Source organism: Engystomops pustulosus, chromosome 1, assembly GCF_040894005.1.
Source record: "Engystomops pustulosus chromosome 1, aEngPut4.maternal, whole genome shotgun sequence".
Taxonomy (NCBI): domain Eukaryota; kingdom Metazoa; phylum Chordata; class Amphibia; order Anura; family Leptodactylidae; genus Engystomops; species Engystomops pustulosus.
In genome coordinates, this window is record NC_092411.1 from 110553069 (window position 1) to 110568562 (window position 15494).

Genomic DNA, 15494 nt, shown 5'->3' on the forward strand with positions numbered 1-15494 from the left:
AAGCATATAGTTGGATACTAGTCTCAGATGCCTTGGTTGCTATTGATAAGAAGTAAATTTCTGTAATTGCCTTTAGTCGCTGAGACTGCTGAGGTTGTCGGCCATACAATACAGTGGATATTTGTCTCTCTGTTTCTAAGCCCATGCAATATTCCCCAATGTGTCCTCTGCTATACATAAAGGGTTAATTCACTTGCATAGTCCAATATTTACGAAGAAATCTTATGCAGCTGGATAAGATCTAAATTTTGCTTACCTGAAAATTTCTTTTCCTCGAAGTCCAAAGGCAGCACTGATGGGTAAGAGTCTGGAGTCCTAATTATGACAGAAGAACACAATAACAATGTTAATTAACAATAAATCAATTAACCAACTGCCCTATAAGTATCCTAGGAGTCAAGGAAGAGGCGTGTTTTATGCAGCAAAAAAAAAAAAAAAAAAAAAAAAAATTATTTTATTGGGAGGGAATATAATAGTGCTGCCTTTGGACTTCGAGGAAAAGAAATTTTCAGGTAAGCAAAATTTAGATCTTCCTCTCGTCCTACAGGCAGCACTGATGGGATTTAGGTAGCAAATCAAAGGGGGGGACAAATTTTCGAAGCCACTGTAGATAGCACCGATACGCCAAAGGCTGAGCCAGCTGAGGAGACATCCAGCCTGTAATGTTTAGCAAAAGTATTAGAAGAAGTCCAAGAAGCTGCTTGACAGATCTGATCTATAGAGAGCATTGCATACTCTGCCCAGGAAGTAGCAGTAGATCTTGTAGAATGAGCCCTAATCTGTAAAGGTGAAGGTTGTCCCAAGGCTCTGTAAGCCATAGAAGTACTCTGCTTTATCCATCGAGAGAGAGAGGCTGCAGAGGCCTTCATCCCTTTTCTTGGACCTTGAAATTGGAGAAACAGAGATTCAGATTTTCTAAAAGATTTTGTCTTCTCTAGATAAGTCAAGATGGATCTTCTAACATCCAGAAGATGCAGAACTTGCTGATGAGCATTAGCAGGAGTTGGACACAAAGCTGGAAGATAATATTCCTGATTTAAATTAGAAACTGAGGCCACTTTAGGAAGAAACGATGGAACTGTTCTTAGTATGATGCAGTCTGGTCTTATCTGTAAGTATGGCTCTTTGCAGGATAAGGCTTGCAGCTCTGAAATTCTTCTAGCAGTGGAAACGGCAACTAAAAAGAAGGTCTTCCACGATAAACATTTGAGAGAAGCTTCCTGTATAGGCTCAAAGGGAGGTTCTGTGAGATGATGTAGGACCAAGGCAAGATCCCACTGTGGACATGGTGGCCTAATAGGAGGTTTGATGTTCCTTAAAGCCTTGAAGAATCTCCGTACTAAATGATTAGATGAGAATCTATTGTTATTTAAAGCATTGATTGCAGCAAACTGAAGCTTCAAGGTAGCAGGTTTTAAACCTTTATCAAGGCCATCCTGTAGAAAAGTAAGAATATCTGAGACTGAAGGTTCAGATTCAGAATTATCTGAACACCAGGATGTGAAGACTTTCCAAACTCTACCATAGGACTTAATGGTCGCTGGTCTTCTAGCTGACAACAATGTCTTTATAACTCTGGATGAAAGACCTAGACCTGTTAGGGTCTTCTTCTCAATCTCCAGGCCGTAAGCTGTAGCTTCTGTGGTGATGGATGGAAAAACCCCATCTGTTCCAAGAGATGTGGAACTGCAGGAAGTTTCCAATATTCGCCCTTGGACAACCTCATTACAAGAGGAAACCATACTCTGCGTGGCCAAAATGGTAGGATCAGAATTGCATTCGGTTTCTCTTCTTTGATTTTGTAAAGTATCCTCTGAATGAGCGGTATCGGAGGAAATATGTAAATGAACAGGTTGGTCCAGGGAAGAGACGGCATCCACTGCATAGGGTTGGTCTGACCTGTAAAGAGAGCAAAACATTGGCAACTTCGAGTTCTGTTTGGTCGCCATCATGTCCATTTGTGGACAACCGAACCGACTGACAATCTGTTGGAAGATAACACTGTTCAGGGACCATTCCCCTGGTCTTAGTTGAGAGCGGCTTAAAATGTCTGCCCGAGTGTTCAGAGACCCTCGAATGTGGTCTGCTGACAGACTCTGAAGGTTTTCCTCGGCCCAGGAGATAATCTTTTGACACAGTTTGATGAGGGGTGTGCTCCTGGTACCCCCTTGCTTGTTTATGTAATAAACACATGACAGATTGTCGGTCTGTACTTTCACATGCTGTTTTTTCAGCTGGGTCTGAAAGAATTTCAGGGCTAAATAAATGGCTTTCAACTCTCTTTGATTTGAGGACAGAGTCCTGTCTGTGGAATTCCATTTGTCCTGAACCCAGAGATTGCCGAGGTGGGCCCCCCAACCTGAGGATGAGGCATCGGTTGTCAGGATCTGGGGTTGAACAAAACGTAAAGATCTGCCGGACGCCAAATTCTTCCTCAACCACCAACCGAGGCTGACTCTGGTCTGAGGAGTTAGTACAATCGGTTTGTCGAATCCTGCTGGAGATTTGTTCCAAACAGCCAGAATGTTGAGTTGTAGCTGTCTGAAATGTGCCTTTGCCCAAGGAACTGCTTCTATTATTGAAGTCATCAGACCCAGGACCCTCATGGCTGTTCTGACCGTTGTGCATCTTGTCTTGATAAGGTAGTGCACGGACTGCTTGATTTTCAAGATTCTCTCCTGAGGAAGATGAATAGTCATACTGCACGAGTCGAGAATATACCCCAGGAACTGAATTCTGGTTGTTGGAATAAGAAGGGATTTTTCCCAATTGATTAGGAAACCCAGTTGTTGTAGAAGATCGATTGTCATCTGAAGATGAAGTTTCAAGAGAGATTGATTCTCTGCTATGATCAGCCAGTCGTCCAAATAGGGCACGATCTGTATCCCCCGAAGTCTCAGTGCAGCCGCCAGAACTATGGTGGTCTTGGTGAAGACGCGAGGGGCTGATGTAATGCCGAATGGCAGACAGGTGAACTGGTAGTGAAGAGTTCTTGAATTGGTCACAATTGCTATTCTCAGATATTTTCTGTGACCTCTCCTGATGGGAATGTGGAGATAAGCATCGTCCAGGTCTATTTTGGCCATGTAGTTGCTTTGCTGTAGAATGGCGGTGGCCGATTTTATGGAGTCCATCTTGAATGTAATTTTGGTCAAGAATTTGTTTAGATAGCGGAGGTCTATAATTAATCTCCACCTGTTGTTTGGCTTTGGTACAGCAAATATGGCGGAGTACACTCCTTTTCCTCTTTCTGACAAAGGGACTTCTTCTAGAGCTCTTTTTTGGATAAATTCGTGCAACAAGGGAAGGATCTGAGATTTTTCGATTTTTGTACTCAAAAATCTTTCTGGCGGAATCTTGTCGAATTCCAAAGCGTATCCGTCTTTTACTGTGGACAGTACCCAAGCATCGGATGTGATGTCTGTCCATAAGTGAGCGAAGTCTGCCACCCTTGCACCTACTGGAGACAGACCTGGCATGGCGTCAGAAGTCAGGCTTCTCGTTTTTTTTACTGTGGAAGACAGTTCTGTCTTTAGACTTCTGAACTCCTCTACGTCGGTTACGAAATGCACGAAAAGGTCTTTCCGGTCTTGCTTTTCTAGGTGGAAAGCTCGGTTTTTTGGAGGTACTGGCTACTTGTGGAAAAGAGTTCCCCTTATCTTCACTAAGATTCTTCAACACCTCCTTCAGGTCTTTCCCAAACAAGGAAGATGGGTGGAAGGGAAGTGAACAGAAGTGATGTTTGGAGGCTACATCCCCTGTCCAGGGTTTTATCCACAGGGCACGACGTGCAGAGTTAGCCGTTAGCATGTTCTTAGATGCAAGTTTTAAAGAGTCAAGAGAAAAATCACACAGAAAATCGCCTGCAAGTTTAACAGAAGACAAATTCTCATAAATTTCTTCTCTAGGGACTCCATCCAAAATGTCCCGACCAATCTGGCTTAGCCATAATCTTAAGGCTCGTGCAACAGGCACAGTAGCAAGAGATGCCTTAGCCATGGCTGCTGAGAGTTGATAGCTTCTGCGGAGCATAGCGTCAGCTTTCCTGTCAAGAGGGTCTCTAAGTAAAGAAGATTCATCTGCAGGAAAAATAGATTTTTTTAGATAGTTTAGCCACTGGGATATCAATCTTGGGAGGCAATTCCCATTCTTCAGATTCTTTAGGGTCGATTTTGTATACTGCTCGAAAACGAGACCCCAAATCAAATCTTTTTTCAGGCTTAGACCAACCCTGTTCAAAGAGGACTTTAAGATCAGGATGACTAGGCAATACTTTGGCTTTTTTTCTGGGAAAATAAAAAAGTGCATCTTGGTTAACAGAGTCATTATGAGACTCATCTGTCTCCATTACACTTTTAACCGCCTTGATCAATTTAGAGGTTTTATCTTTGTGAAACAGAAAAAAATCCTCAGATACATCTGGCCCAGAACCTTCCGATTCAGGGCTATCCCCAGAAATTATCTGGGCTTCTGAGCAGCTACTAGAAGGTAAAGATATAGAAGATGATTGCCTATGATGTTTTCTACGTTTATGATGTCTTTTAGACTTCTTTTCTTTGAACTCATCTCATCAAATACAGCAGACATTTTTTCCTTCATCCACTGAAAAAATAAGTCTCCTCCTGAAGTCTGAGCAGGAGCTGCACAAGGGGCACAAACATCATCAGGGCAATCATCCGGTATAGGCTGCTCACAGCTAATACAGTCTCTATGATGAGACTTTCTCTTCCTTTTACCAAGGCTGGACATCTGTAACACAAACAACAAGTGTTAGGACATGCCAAATGAAGGAACAAGGGCACTCATGAAAGGAACAAACCTTAAGCTCAGACTGACTCTGCTGCCTGGCAGGTGCAGAGAGCATACCTGAACAGTACAGCCTTAAAACATTCCCAACAGGAAATGCACCTGGTCAGAGGCGACACCCGGGCTAACAACCAAATCCTTCTAACCTAAGAAAAGGATGCAGGGGACGCGCTGAGCCCTAAGGTTAGCAAGAGCTTTGTTCACAACAATATAGAAACCACCTTACGGTACATTGTAGATGGTGGCTTCAGGAAGGGGGAGATGCGGCAAACAGCAGCTATATCCCAAAGTATTGAGTGCAACACAAATCTGACCTCCACTTCTCTGCTTATTCAAAAGCCGTACCTGAGAATACAGCGGTTCCCGCTTCCAATGGGAGACGCAGTAGGAGGGGAGTTTATCCAGAAACTCCGAAAATACTGGACTTCCGCCACCACGGGGGGAAGGACAGCCTCAGAATGTAGTTTCACCAAGATTGCCACTGGTAAGACATTTGCTTCTACCCTGCTGGACGTGCACCACAGCCCAGGCCTCAGGGGAGCAAGAGGATACTGGCAGTAAACCTAATTAGGACAGAAGAAAAAAACACGCCTCTTCCTTGACTCCTAGGATACTTATAGGGCAGTTGGTTAATTGATTTATTGTTAATTAACATTGTTATTGTGTTCTTCTGTCATAATTAGGACTCCAGACTCTTACCCATCAGTGCTGCCTGTAGGACGAGAGGAAGTAATATTTAGTCTTTTGGGTAAAAATTTACCATACATTGGTCTTGGTGACAGACTATAGTGTCACCTTATCCCACATTTTTCTGTTTAAAGTTAATGTTACAGGCTTGGGTCACACCCTTCACATTAATCTTGACTTGTCCTGGGGAATAACATGTAGCATGCAGGAAAGAATATTAGGAGCTACTGAGAATTAACATCTTCTTTCCTTCTTATTAATGTAATGCAGCTGCTCCTTACCGGATGAGAGCGAGGTCCTCAAGTTCAACTCAAAATTTGAGTCTGGAAACCTGCGGAAGGTTATTCAGATAAGAAAGTAAGACATCCTCTTGTTTCTTCCTCCTTGGAATTAGGTTTTTAAAGGACACAAACTACAGATGTGATTTATATTTTAGGCATGAATATGATCTCATCCTAAACTCTGACATAAACAGCAATCATTACCATCAGTGGTTTTACTTTGAAGTAAGTGGGATGAAGCCCGGGACTGCTTACCGCTTCAACATCATCAATTGTGAAAAGTCCAACAGTCAGTTTAATTATGGTAAGGCTGAAAAAAATATAGAATGCTAGAATATACATTCTCGCCCTTTTCATCAGTTTTGGAACAGTGATTGCAAGGCAAAACCACAGAGACAGAGTGTAAAGAAAAGATCTGCACCTGTTGTGTTCCACCAGTTTTGGCTAGAACTAACTGATGCACAGCACACTTGACAAAGCTCATGGACAGTATTTTGTTGAAAGTGTTACAAAAAACATTTCAGTCAGTTTTGTGCATGCACCTAATATGTGAGCTTCTTGTGTTTTTTTTTGTAAAGAAGTAAACATTTAGAAAAATAATATAGAGTTTTTGTATTTTCTACAAAAGGTATGCAGCCCCTCATGTATTCCGTGCAGGAGGCATTGGCATCCCGGCCTTGGTGGATCCGCGTTGGAACAGATATATGTTATTATAAGTAAGTCTTTTCTATTTTGTTATTATAATCATCCTTTTCTACTCCTGTATTGGTGTACAAAATATTTGTTTCTGCATAAAGACAAAAGACTGAAAAGTATTACACAATGGTTAGTTGTTGTATACTAAGTAAAAAGGTATGAAAAACTCAAGTAACAATATGACGCAATAATAATACATTAAATAACAATCGGAACTAATATAAAAAAGGAATAAATGAAAGAAGTACTGTACAGTTTAACATGTATGATGTAAGCTTTGCCTTGTTCTAAAATATGTCTTTCCCCTCATAGGAACCATTTCTCTAGGAGTTCGATAGCTACTGGAGGACACAAAGGAAAGTCCTACTATACCCTGACATTCACTGTCAGCTTTCTACACAAAGATGATGTCTGCTATTTTGCATATCACTATCCCTTCACATATTCCACATTAAAGGTAGTACTATTCATTTTCACATACTATATTTTCAGTAATGGTTTTTATCATTCTTGGAAAAGTTAGGTTTTACAGAAAAAAGATATGTTATATAGTACCTTTCAATGCCATGTGCTCTGTGACTGGGCACTGGTCCCCTAGGAGTGGCTGTAGAGGAGCAGGGGACGTCGCTAAGCCGGTGATCTGCATTTTCATATATTTGAAAAGGACACACAAAGGTGCAGTTTCCCAAGGGTAGATATACACAATGTATCTCTGTAAGGACATCCTAGGTCAGTGGTGGCGAATCTACGGCACGGGTGCCAGAGGTGGCACTCGGAGCCCTCTATGTGGGCACCCAGACCATCACCATCAATACCTTCTCCTGCAGTCAGAGGCAGCCCAGTACGTGCCACGTTCAGCGCTATTTTAAAATGACTAGAAGTGCAGGAGGAGCAGGGGGGTGCTGACAGAGCTGGATTATCATTGTAGACCCTTCTCCGGTTGTGTGATTCATCCTGTTGAGGGACCTTAGAGGGAAACTACAATAATAATCTGAATTTCTCCTTCTTTCTACTGTATTGGTGTCCTCCGGGCGTAAATTTGTTTGAAACCTGTGAGTTACTTTAAATTGGCTTTTGGCACTTTGTGAAAAATATGTGGATTTTGCTTGTAGTTTCGGCACTCAGTCCCCAAAAGGTTCGCCATCACTGTCCTAGTTTAATGGACATTTCTATGTTGATAACCTATCCTTTAGAATGGATATTAATATCAGATCAGAGGGTGTCTGACACCCAGCACCCTGCTAATCGGCCTCGTCCAGGCCTGTAACGTCAGGTTCATTTGTCACATTGCCTGTGCAGATAAGTCTCATTCAAATCAATGGGACTGAGCTGCAATAAAAAGCACAGCCACTTTGCAAAGCATGGCAGGAACAGACCAAAACACTCATCCACTCGTCTTAAAATTCCCCCTTTCTAAGGTTATGTTTTTTTGCATTGAATATCAGTGTATGTTTCCTTGTAAACTAAATGTGATGTTTATTCTTTTCAGATGCACCTTCAAAAACTGGAGTCTCTACATAATCCCCAGCAGATCTATTTTCGCCATGATGTATTATGTGAAACACTATCTGGAAATGGTTGCCCAGTAGTCACCATAACTGCTATGCCCGAGTCCAATTATTACGAGCATGTCTATCAGTTTCGTGAGTTGAAATTGTCTCCTAAAATAATGTATTCATCAATCATTTAAAGGATCAGCTTTCAGCTATGAATAATATTCTATGTGCCTCAGACCCTCTTAGCTGGTGATGAGTACCATTTCACTTTACTCATAACGGGTCTTTTAATTGAATTATAATATATTATGTCACTCTAGTGAGTTCTTTCTTACAGGGTGTTGAGGGGTGAATGGTGAACTGTTTGTCTTCTCTGTGTGTTTGTAACTTTTCTTCTTTTTCTCCTCCTGCTGGCCAGCAAACCTTTGTCTCTGTCCACTATTGTTTCACCAGACAAACCAGTTCAGCAGCCACCACTCAGCATTACCTGATCTTACCTGTGTGTGTGCAAAACCTGAGCAGAGGGTGAGCTGGGGTTATATAGCTGCATCTGATTACTGCCAGGTGATGCTGAGCTGAAGCCATGTGGTTTATGTTTGCATTTCTAACTTTGGTTACTTTGTGTATATTGTAAACTCCCCTTTTATTTTTATATTGTGTATTATATTGTATTGTGGCATTATGTATATTAAGTAAGAAATATATCTTTGTGTGATGTTTGTTGTTAAAGGTGCAACCCAGGGGTGTATCCCTTTAAAACTCAAGGGAAATAGTTGGGTATTTAATGACACCTGTGTGTACATGGATTGTCTCTAGGTCAGAGTGTCTGATCTGACCACAGGGGAGCTGCTTGTTCCAAGGTAGCTGCAATCTATCCCCTGAATTATCAGCATTTTTGTTCTGTACATTTTATTTTTGTGCAAATAAATGCAAGCCTTTTCTTTGGACCTGAAGCCTGAGTAAAGATTTATTTTTTTTTAACGGCCAGAAGACCCCACATCTCAACATATGGTGGCAGCGGTGGGATGGCTGTTTGTACTGGACTAAGTACAGTTTACTACTCAGCTGATGGCAGGACGTACCAGGAGGTTTATAACGACGCAGTCTGCTAGACCACCGCAGCGCGCTAAAGCATCTGCACGTCCCAAACTGGTAGAAGGATCTCGCCAAAAGGCAAAAGCAGTTCCTGTATTGGAGATGGAGAGCACCCAGCCAGAGGTATGCAAACCTGTGATTCCAGAGGAGGGCGCTGCAGCTGGTACTGATCCACCAGTGAGTGCAACTGCTCCAAAAAGCATGGAGGAACTCCTTGTATGGTTGGTCCAGCGCCAAGAGTTAAGTGATCAACGTAGAAAAGAGGAGGAAAAATTCTACCGTGAAAAAGAGCAATGGAGGCGAGACAAGGAGGAGGAGCAACGCAGAATTGACATCAAGCAACAAGAGGTGGAAAGAGCAAGGAGAGATGAACAGTTTATCCAGGCACTACAAGCCATGCAGCAAAATCTTTCTCCTGCCACAAAATTAAAGCTGACCAAGCTAACAGAGACTGATGATATAGAGTCATATCTAAAAGTATTTGAAAGAGTGGCTCAAGCAAACAAGTGGCCTGAAGATCAATGGGTCCTTCATTTAGTGCCATTCCTCACCAGCAAAGCACAGCAGGCATATAGCCAGATGAGGACTGATGACGCTGAAAATTATAAAAAAGTCAAAACTGCAATTTTAAGACGATACAACATACATACAGAAACCTTTCGCCAAAAATTCCGGACCTACAGTTACCAAGATAAAGATGGACCTAGAGAGGCCTACACCCAGCTGAGTGAACTATGTTCCAAGTGGATTCCCCCAGAGGGCAAGACTGTCCAGCAGGTGTTGGAGACCATCATCCTTGAACAGTTTCTGGAGGTTCTTCCTACACCAATGCGAATATGGGTAAAGGAACATCAGCCTGATAGTGGTGAGCAAGCTGTGACACTCGCTGAAAATTATCTGCTTGCAAGGAAAGGACTGGTCCAGAAGCCAAGTGTGGTAAGACCTTCTTTCAATACTATCACTGATAAGCCAAAACATGAGACTGTAAAATCTAAAGGTCAGCATAAAGACCTTACTTGCTTTGCCTGTGGTAAAGCTGGACATTATGCTAAAGACTGTACCAATATAGCTAGCAAAAAAGTTAAAGGGTCTGCAGCAAATTGTGTTGGACATGTGAGAGACTATTTACAACCTGTTACTGTTAACTCCCAGACTGTGACTGCACTGATTGATACTGGGAGCCAGCAGTCTCTGATAAGATCAGACTTGGTGGACTCTGCTAATACTACAGGTCATTTGTTCCTAACCTGTGTGCATGGTGATAAAAAGATGTACCCTAAAACTGTGATACCTATACAAATAGCTGATGTAGAAGTGTCTTTAGAAATGGGAATTGTCCCAAAATTGCCATATCCTGTGGTTTTGGGCCAAGACCTACCTGGTTTTTGTAGCATGATTAAAAGTGACAGTGTAACTTCTGCTGTGACCACAAGGTCTCAAGTTAAAAAGGTGTCTGATGCAGAATCTCTGGGTGACATATTTCCATTGCACGATGATGTTTTCCATGGTAGTGGCAAAGGTCACCTTTCTAGGAGAGAAATGCGCCTTTCTCGTGCGAAATGGCGGTCTGCGCATTCTCTCTTAGAAAAAGGATCCCTAAAGTGGGAAAATATGTCCGTTAAACAAAAACAAGATGGCACCCTTGCTTCAGCATTTTCTCAGGTTAAAAATGAAGGGGAACCCAAACAGTTTCCTATGTACACTTTAAAAAATGACCTCTTGTATAGGGTTTGTGAGCATCCAAAGACAAAAGAAAAAGTATGGCAACTTGTGGTTCCCTCTGAATACAGGGAGTCAATTCTGAAAGTATCTCATAGTATACCGCTATCTGGACACCTGGGTAGGAATAAAACACTGTCAAGGATACTAACTCGATTCTTTTGGCCTAAAGTACATGCAGATGTTGCCAGTTTTTGTGACTCTTGTCCTGAATGTCAGTTTGTTTCCCCAGGTAACAAAAAATGTAAGCTGATCCCTGTACCTGTGGTTGATACTCCCTTTGAAAGAATAGCTCTGGATATAGTTGGTCCTCTTGAAAAAAGTAAAAAAGGTAACCAATATATTTTAGTTATAAGTGATTACATGACCCGCTATCCAGAGGCTATTCCCTTAAGAACTATCACCACAAAAAGAATTGCAGAGGAACTGATGAAGTTTTTCAGTCAGATGGGTATTCCTCACACAATTCTAACAGACCAAGGTTCAAATTTTCAGTCCAACTTAATGAAGCAAATCCATCAGCTTTTAGGAATCCAGGCAGTAAGAACTGCTCCCTATCATCCACAAACAGATGGCTTGGTGGAGCGCTTCAACCAGACGCTTAAAAGAATGCTTTGCAAGTTTGTGGAACAATATCCAAAACAATGGGATCAGTTGCTCCCATATGTTTTGTTTGCCTATAGAGAGGTTCCACAGGCATCCACTGGTTTTTCTCCCTTTGAGTTACTCTATGGTAGAAGACCAAGGGGACCACTGGATGTGATCAAAGAACACTGGGAAAACCCTAGCCCAGACCAAAAAACCTTAGTGGAGTATGTCATCTCAATGAGGGACAAACTTGCCGAGTTAGCAGAGTTTGTGAAGGTCAATGTTACAGATGCACAATCCCACATGAAACAATGGTATGATAAAAATGCTAAAGATAAATGTTTTATACCCGGGGATAAGGTTCTACTGTTACTGCCAACATCTGATAACAAATTGCTAGCAAAGTGGCAGGGACCCTTTGATGTCTTGCGTCAAACTGGTCCAGTAGATTATGAGATTTTTATGCCTGGCAGGGTTCAGGAAAAGAAAATCTTCCATGCCAATCTACTTAAAAAATGGGTTGATAGACCAAATGTGGCCTGTACAATTCTTTCAGAATGTCATCCAAATCTTCTTGATCAGGCTTATTCTATTCTGTCCCCCGTTAGTTCTCATGTCTCTGATATTCAGAGGGGAAGTGAACTTTCTGATGACCAGAATAAAGACTTAGACCATTTGTTGCAGAAGCATGAACACACCTTTGTCTCTACACCAGGTCACACCAAGTTAGTCCAACATGTGATTGACACTGGTGATGCCAAACCAATACGTCAGAAACCCTACAGGGTGCCTGAAAAACTGAAGCCTGTGATGGACATGGAAGTTCAAAACATGCTAAAATTAGGGGTCATTGAACCATCCTGCAGTCCTTGGTGCTCCCCCATTGTTGTTGTACCCAAGAAAAATGGGGACATTAGATTCTGTATTGATTTTAGAAAACTCAATCAGATCTCAAAATTTGACAGCTACCCTATGCCCCATATTGATGACCTAATAAGTAGCTTGGGAAAAGCCCAGTATATATCTACATTTGATCTGACTAAGGGCTATTGGCAGATACCACTTGAAGGTAATTCCCGTGAAAAAACAGCTTTTGCCACCCCACAGGGCTTGTTTCAGTTTACCTGTATGCCATTTGGCCTCCATAATGCCCCTGCTACATTCCAAAGGCTAATGGATACAGTAATCAGACCACACTCCTCATACTGTGCCGCTTACCTTGATGATGTCATTGTCTTTAGTTCTGATTGGAAGTCTCATCTTTTGCATCTGGAAAATGTCATCTCAGCCTTGGCTAAAGCTGGACTTACAATCAATCCAACAAAATGTACCATAGCTCAGAAAGAAACCTCTTATCTTGGATACATTGTAGGTGGTGGGAAAATTAAACCAGAAATTTCAAAAATCACAGCTGTAAAGGATGCCCCAACTCCAAAAACAAAGAAGGAAGTGAGGTCATTTTTAGGGCTGGCTGGCTATTACCGCCGATTTATTCCAAATTTTTCTGATTTAGCCGCCCCTTTAAGTGATCTTACAAAGAAAACAAAAAAGAACCTTGTGGAATGGACACCTGAGTGTGAAAAAGCATTTAATACTTTAAAAGAGAAATTGTGTAGTGCACCTGTATTAAATAACCCGAATTTTACTCTGCCATTTCAAGTCCAGGTTGATGCCTCAGAAAGGGGTATCGGGGCTGTTCTCTGCCAAATGCAGGATGGAGAAGAACATCCAATTCTGTATATTAGCAGAAAACTGTTCCCCAGAGAACTAAACTATTCTACAATAGAAAAGGAATGTTTAGCCATAAAATGGGCCATAGAAAGTCTACGTTATTATCTATTGGGTAAAGAATTTGTGTTAATTTCTGACCATCATCCTTTATTTTGGTTGAATACAATGAAGGGTAACAATGCTCGTCTAACACGTTGGTACTTGGGCTTACAGCCTTACCGGTTCTTGGTACAGTACAAACCAGGGAGTCGGCATAAGAATGCCGATCACTTATCCCGATTTGGTACCCAAGTCCAAGAGAACTACTTTGTGGAAGGGCAAGCTTCCACTTAAGCAGGGAGGAATGTTGAGGGGTGAATGGTGAACTGTTTGTCTTCTCTGTGTGTTTGTAACTTTTCTTCTTTTTCTCCTCCTGCTGGCCAGCAAACCTTTGTCTCTGTCCACTATTGTTTCACCAGACAAACCAGTTCAGCAGCCACCACTCAGCATTACCTGATCTTACCTGTGTGTGTGCAAAACCTGAGCAGAGGGTGAGCTGGGGTTATATAGCTGCATCTGATTACTGCCAGGTGATGCTGAGCTGAAGCCATGTGGTTTATGTTTGCATTTCTAACTTTGGTTACTTTGTGTATATTGTAAACTCCCCTTTTATTTTTATATTGTGTATTATATTGTATTGTGGCATTATGTATATTAAGTAAGAAATATATCTTTGTGTGATGTTTGTTGTTAAAGGTGCAACCCAGGGGTGTATCCCTTTAAAACTCAAGGGAAATAGTTGGGTATTTAATGACACCTGTGTGTACATGGATTGTCTCTAGGTCAGAGTGTCTGATCTGACCACAGGGGAGCTGCTTGTTCCAAGGTAGCTGCAATCTATCCCCTGAATTATCAGCATTTTTGTTCTGTACATTTTATTTTTGTGCAAATAAATGCAAGCCTTTTCTTTGGACCTGAAGCCTGAGTAAAGATTTATTTTTTTTTAACGGCCAGAAGACCCCACATCTCAACACAGGGATGTCCAATGTTTATTAGATTCTTACACAAGAATGAGGTAGATTGAGATTAACCCTTTCATGCTCTGCGCCATACATGTACTGGTGAAGAGGGTTCACAGGCTGAGCCCTCTTCATACAGAGATGGGGTTTGATGCATTTTTCAGCAAACACTCACCACCAATACCTGCGGTCGGTGCTTGCACCGATCGCCGGTATTAACCCTGCTAATGTCGCTGGCGTCATTCAAAAGGTGGTGGCGTGTTTGGGCGCCGCCATCTTTGTTTCAATTGTCGCTACCTGGAATGTCAACAGTGAGCAGCAATCAGTTGCCATGATAGCCTCAGGTCTTCATCAGACCTGACGCTGTCTGGTTTCTGGAGTTTCGTTACAGTGAACCAGGATGTCATATAGTCATACTTCTAGCCAACTTATATTTTAGGAAACTTTTCTATTAAACTAATAGTACTAGGAATGCATACATCTAGTTATTTCAAAAACATGGCAGTAAATATAGCATGTTTACTTCTGATCCTACTTCACTGAAAACAGTTGTGATGTCATTTCACGTACTTTGATGTAACATTACAAACTCTTAATGTGGCAACAGCTTACATCATGGGAACAGTCTTGTGATATCTCAACACTTCTGACTAAATCTGAGTTGATATGTCATAATAGTTGACTTGCAGAAGTATCTTGTCAGAAGAATTTACGTGACCCACCTGTCAAACATAGTAAACATCCATGTAGTGATTAAAGACATCTAGCCTGGCCATCATGTACTTGTTCAGTGGTGTTCAGTCTATAAGCATATTTAAATAAATTTAGCTCATATTGACAAACTTATGAGATGCCTTCTAAAGAAAACCTTACAACTCAAAATGGTCCAGTGCAAGCCAGTACGATTGTCATTATATATAATTATTATAATTATGTATGTACTGCAGTGTTCAATCATGCAAGGCTTTCATTAATTTTCATTAGAAAGATCAAACACATTTTACGGTAGTTACTCCAACCCCTTAACAACGAGGCCCTTTTTCGTTTTTGGGTTTTCATTTTTCACTCCCCTTCTTCAAAAATCATAACTTTTTTATTTTTCCATGTTAAGAGCTGTGTGAGGGGTTGTTTTCTGTGTAACAAGTCGCAATTCATAGTGACGGTATTTAATATTCCATGCCGTGTACTGGGAAGTGGAAAAAAAAATCCAAATGCAGTAAAATTGGTGAAAAAATGCTTTTGCCATTTTCTTGATTCTTTATTTCGCCATCTTCTGGTGCTAATAACTTTTTCATACTTCAGTGAACTGAGCTTTGGGTGGTGTCAGTTTTTGCAACTTTTGATATGTTTTCAATGCTACCAATTTGAGGACTGTACGGCTTTTTGACTACTTTTTA

General features: G+C 41.4%; 1 protein-coding gene across 4 annotated transcripts in view; it reads left to right on the forward strand.

Moving 5' to 3' along the window:
• Window positions 1–15494, forward strand: part of AGTPBP1 (ATP/GTP binding carboxypeptidase 1) — a 98643-nt gene that overhangs the window by 50580 nt on the left and 32569 nt on the right. For all 4 annotated transcript variants that reach the window (XM_072150862.1, XM_072150860.1, XM_072150859.1 and 1 more), the window contains 5 exons: window positions 5764–5850; window positions 5930–6078; window positions 6403–6490; window positions 6783–6927; window positions 7960–8113. In XM_072150862.1, coding sequence (XP_072006963.1) covers window positions 5764–5850; window positions 5930–6078; window positions 6403–6490; window positions 6783–6927; window positions 7960–8113 — 623 coding nt within the window. The remainder of the gene's footprint in view (window positions 1–5763; window positions 5851–5929; window positions 6079–6402; window positions 6491–6782; window positions 6928–7959; window positions 8114–15494) is intronic.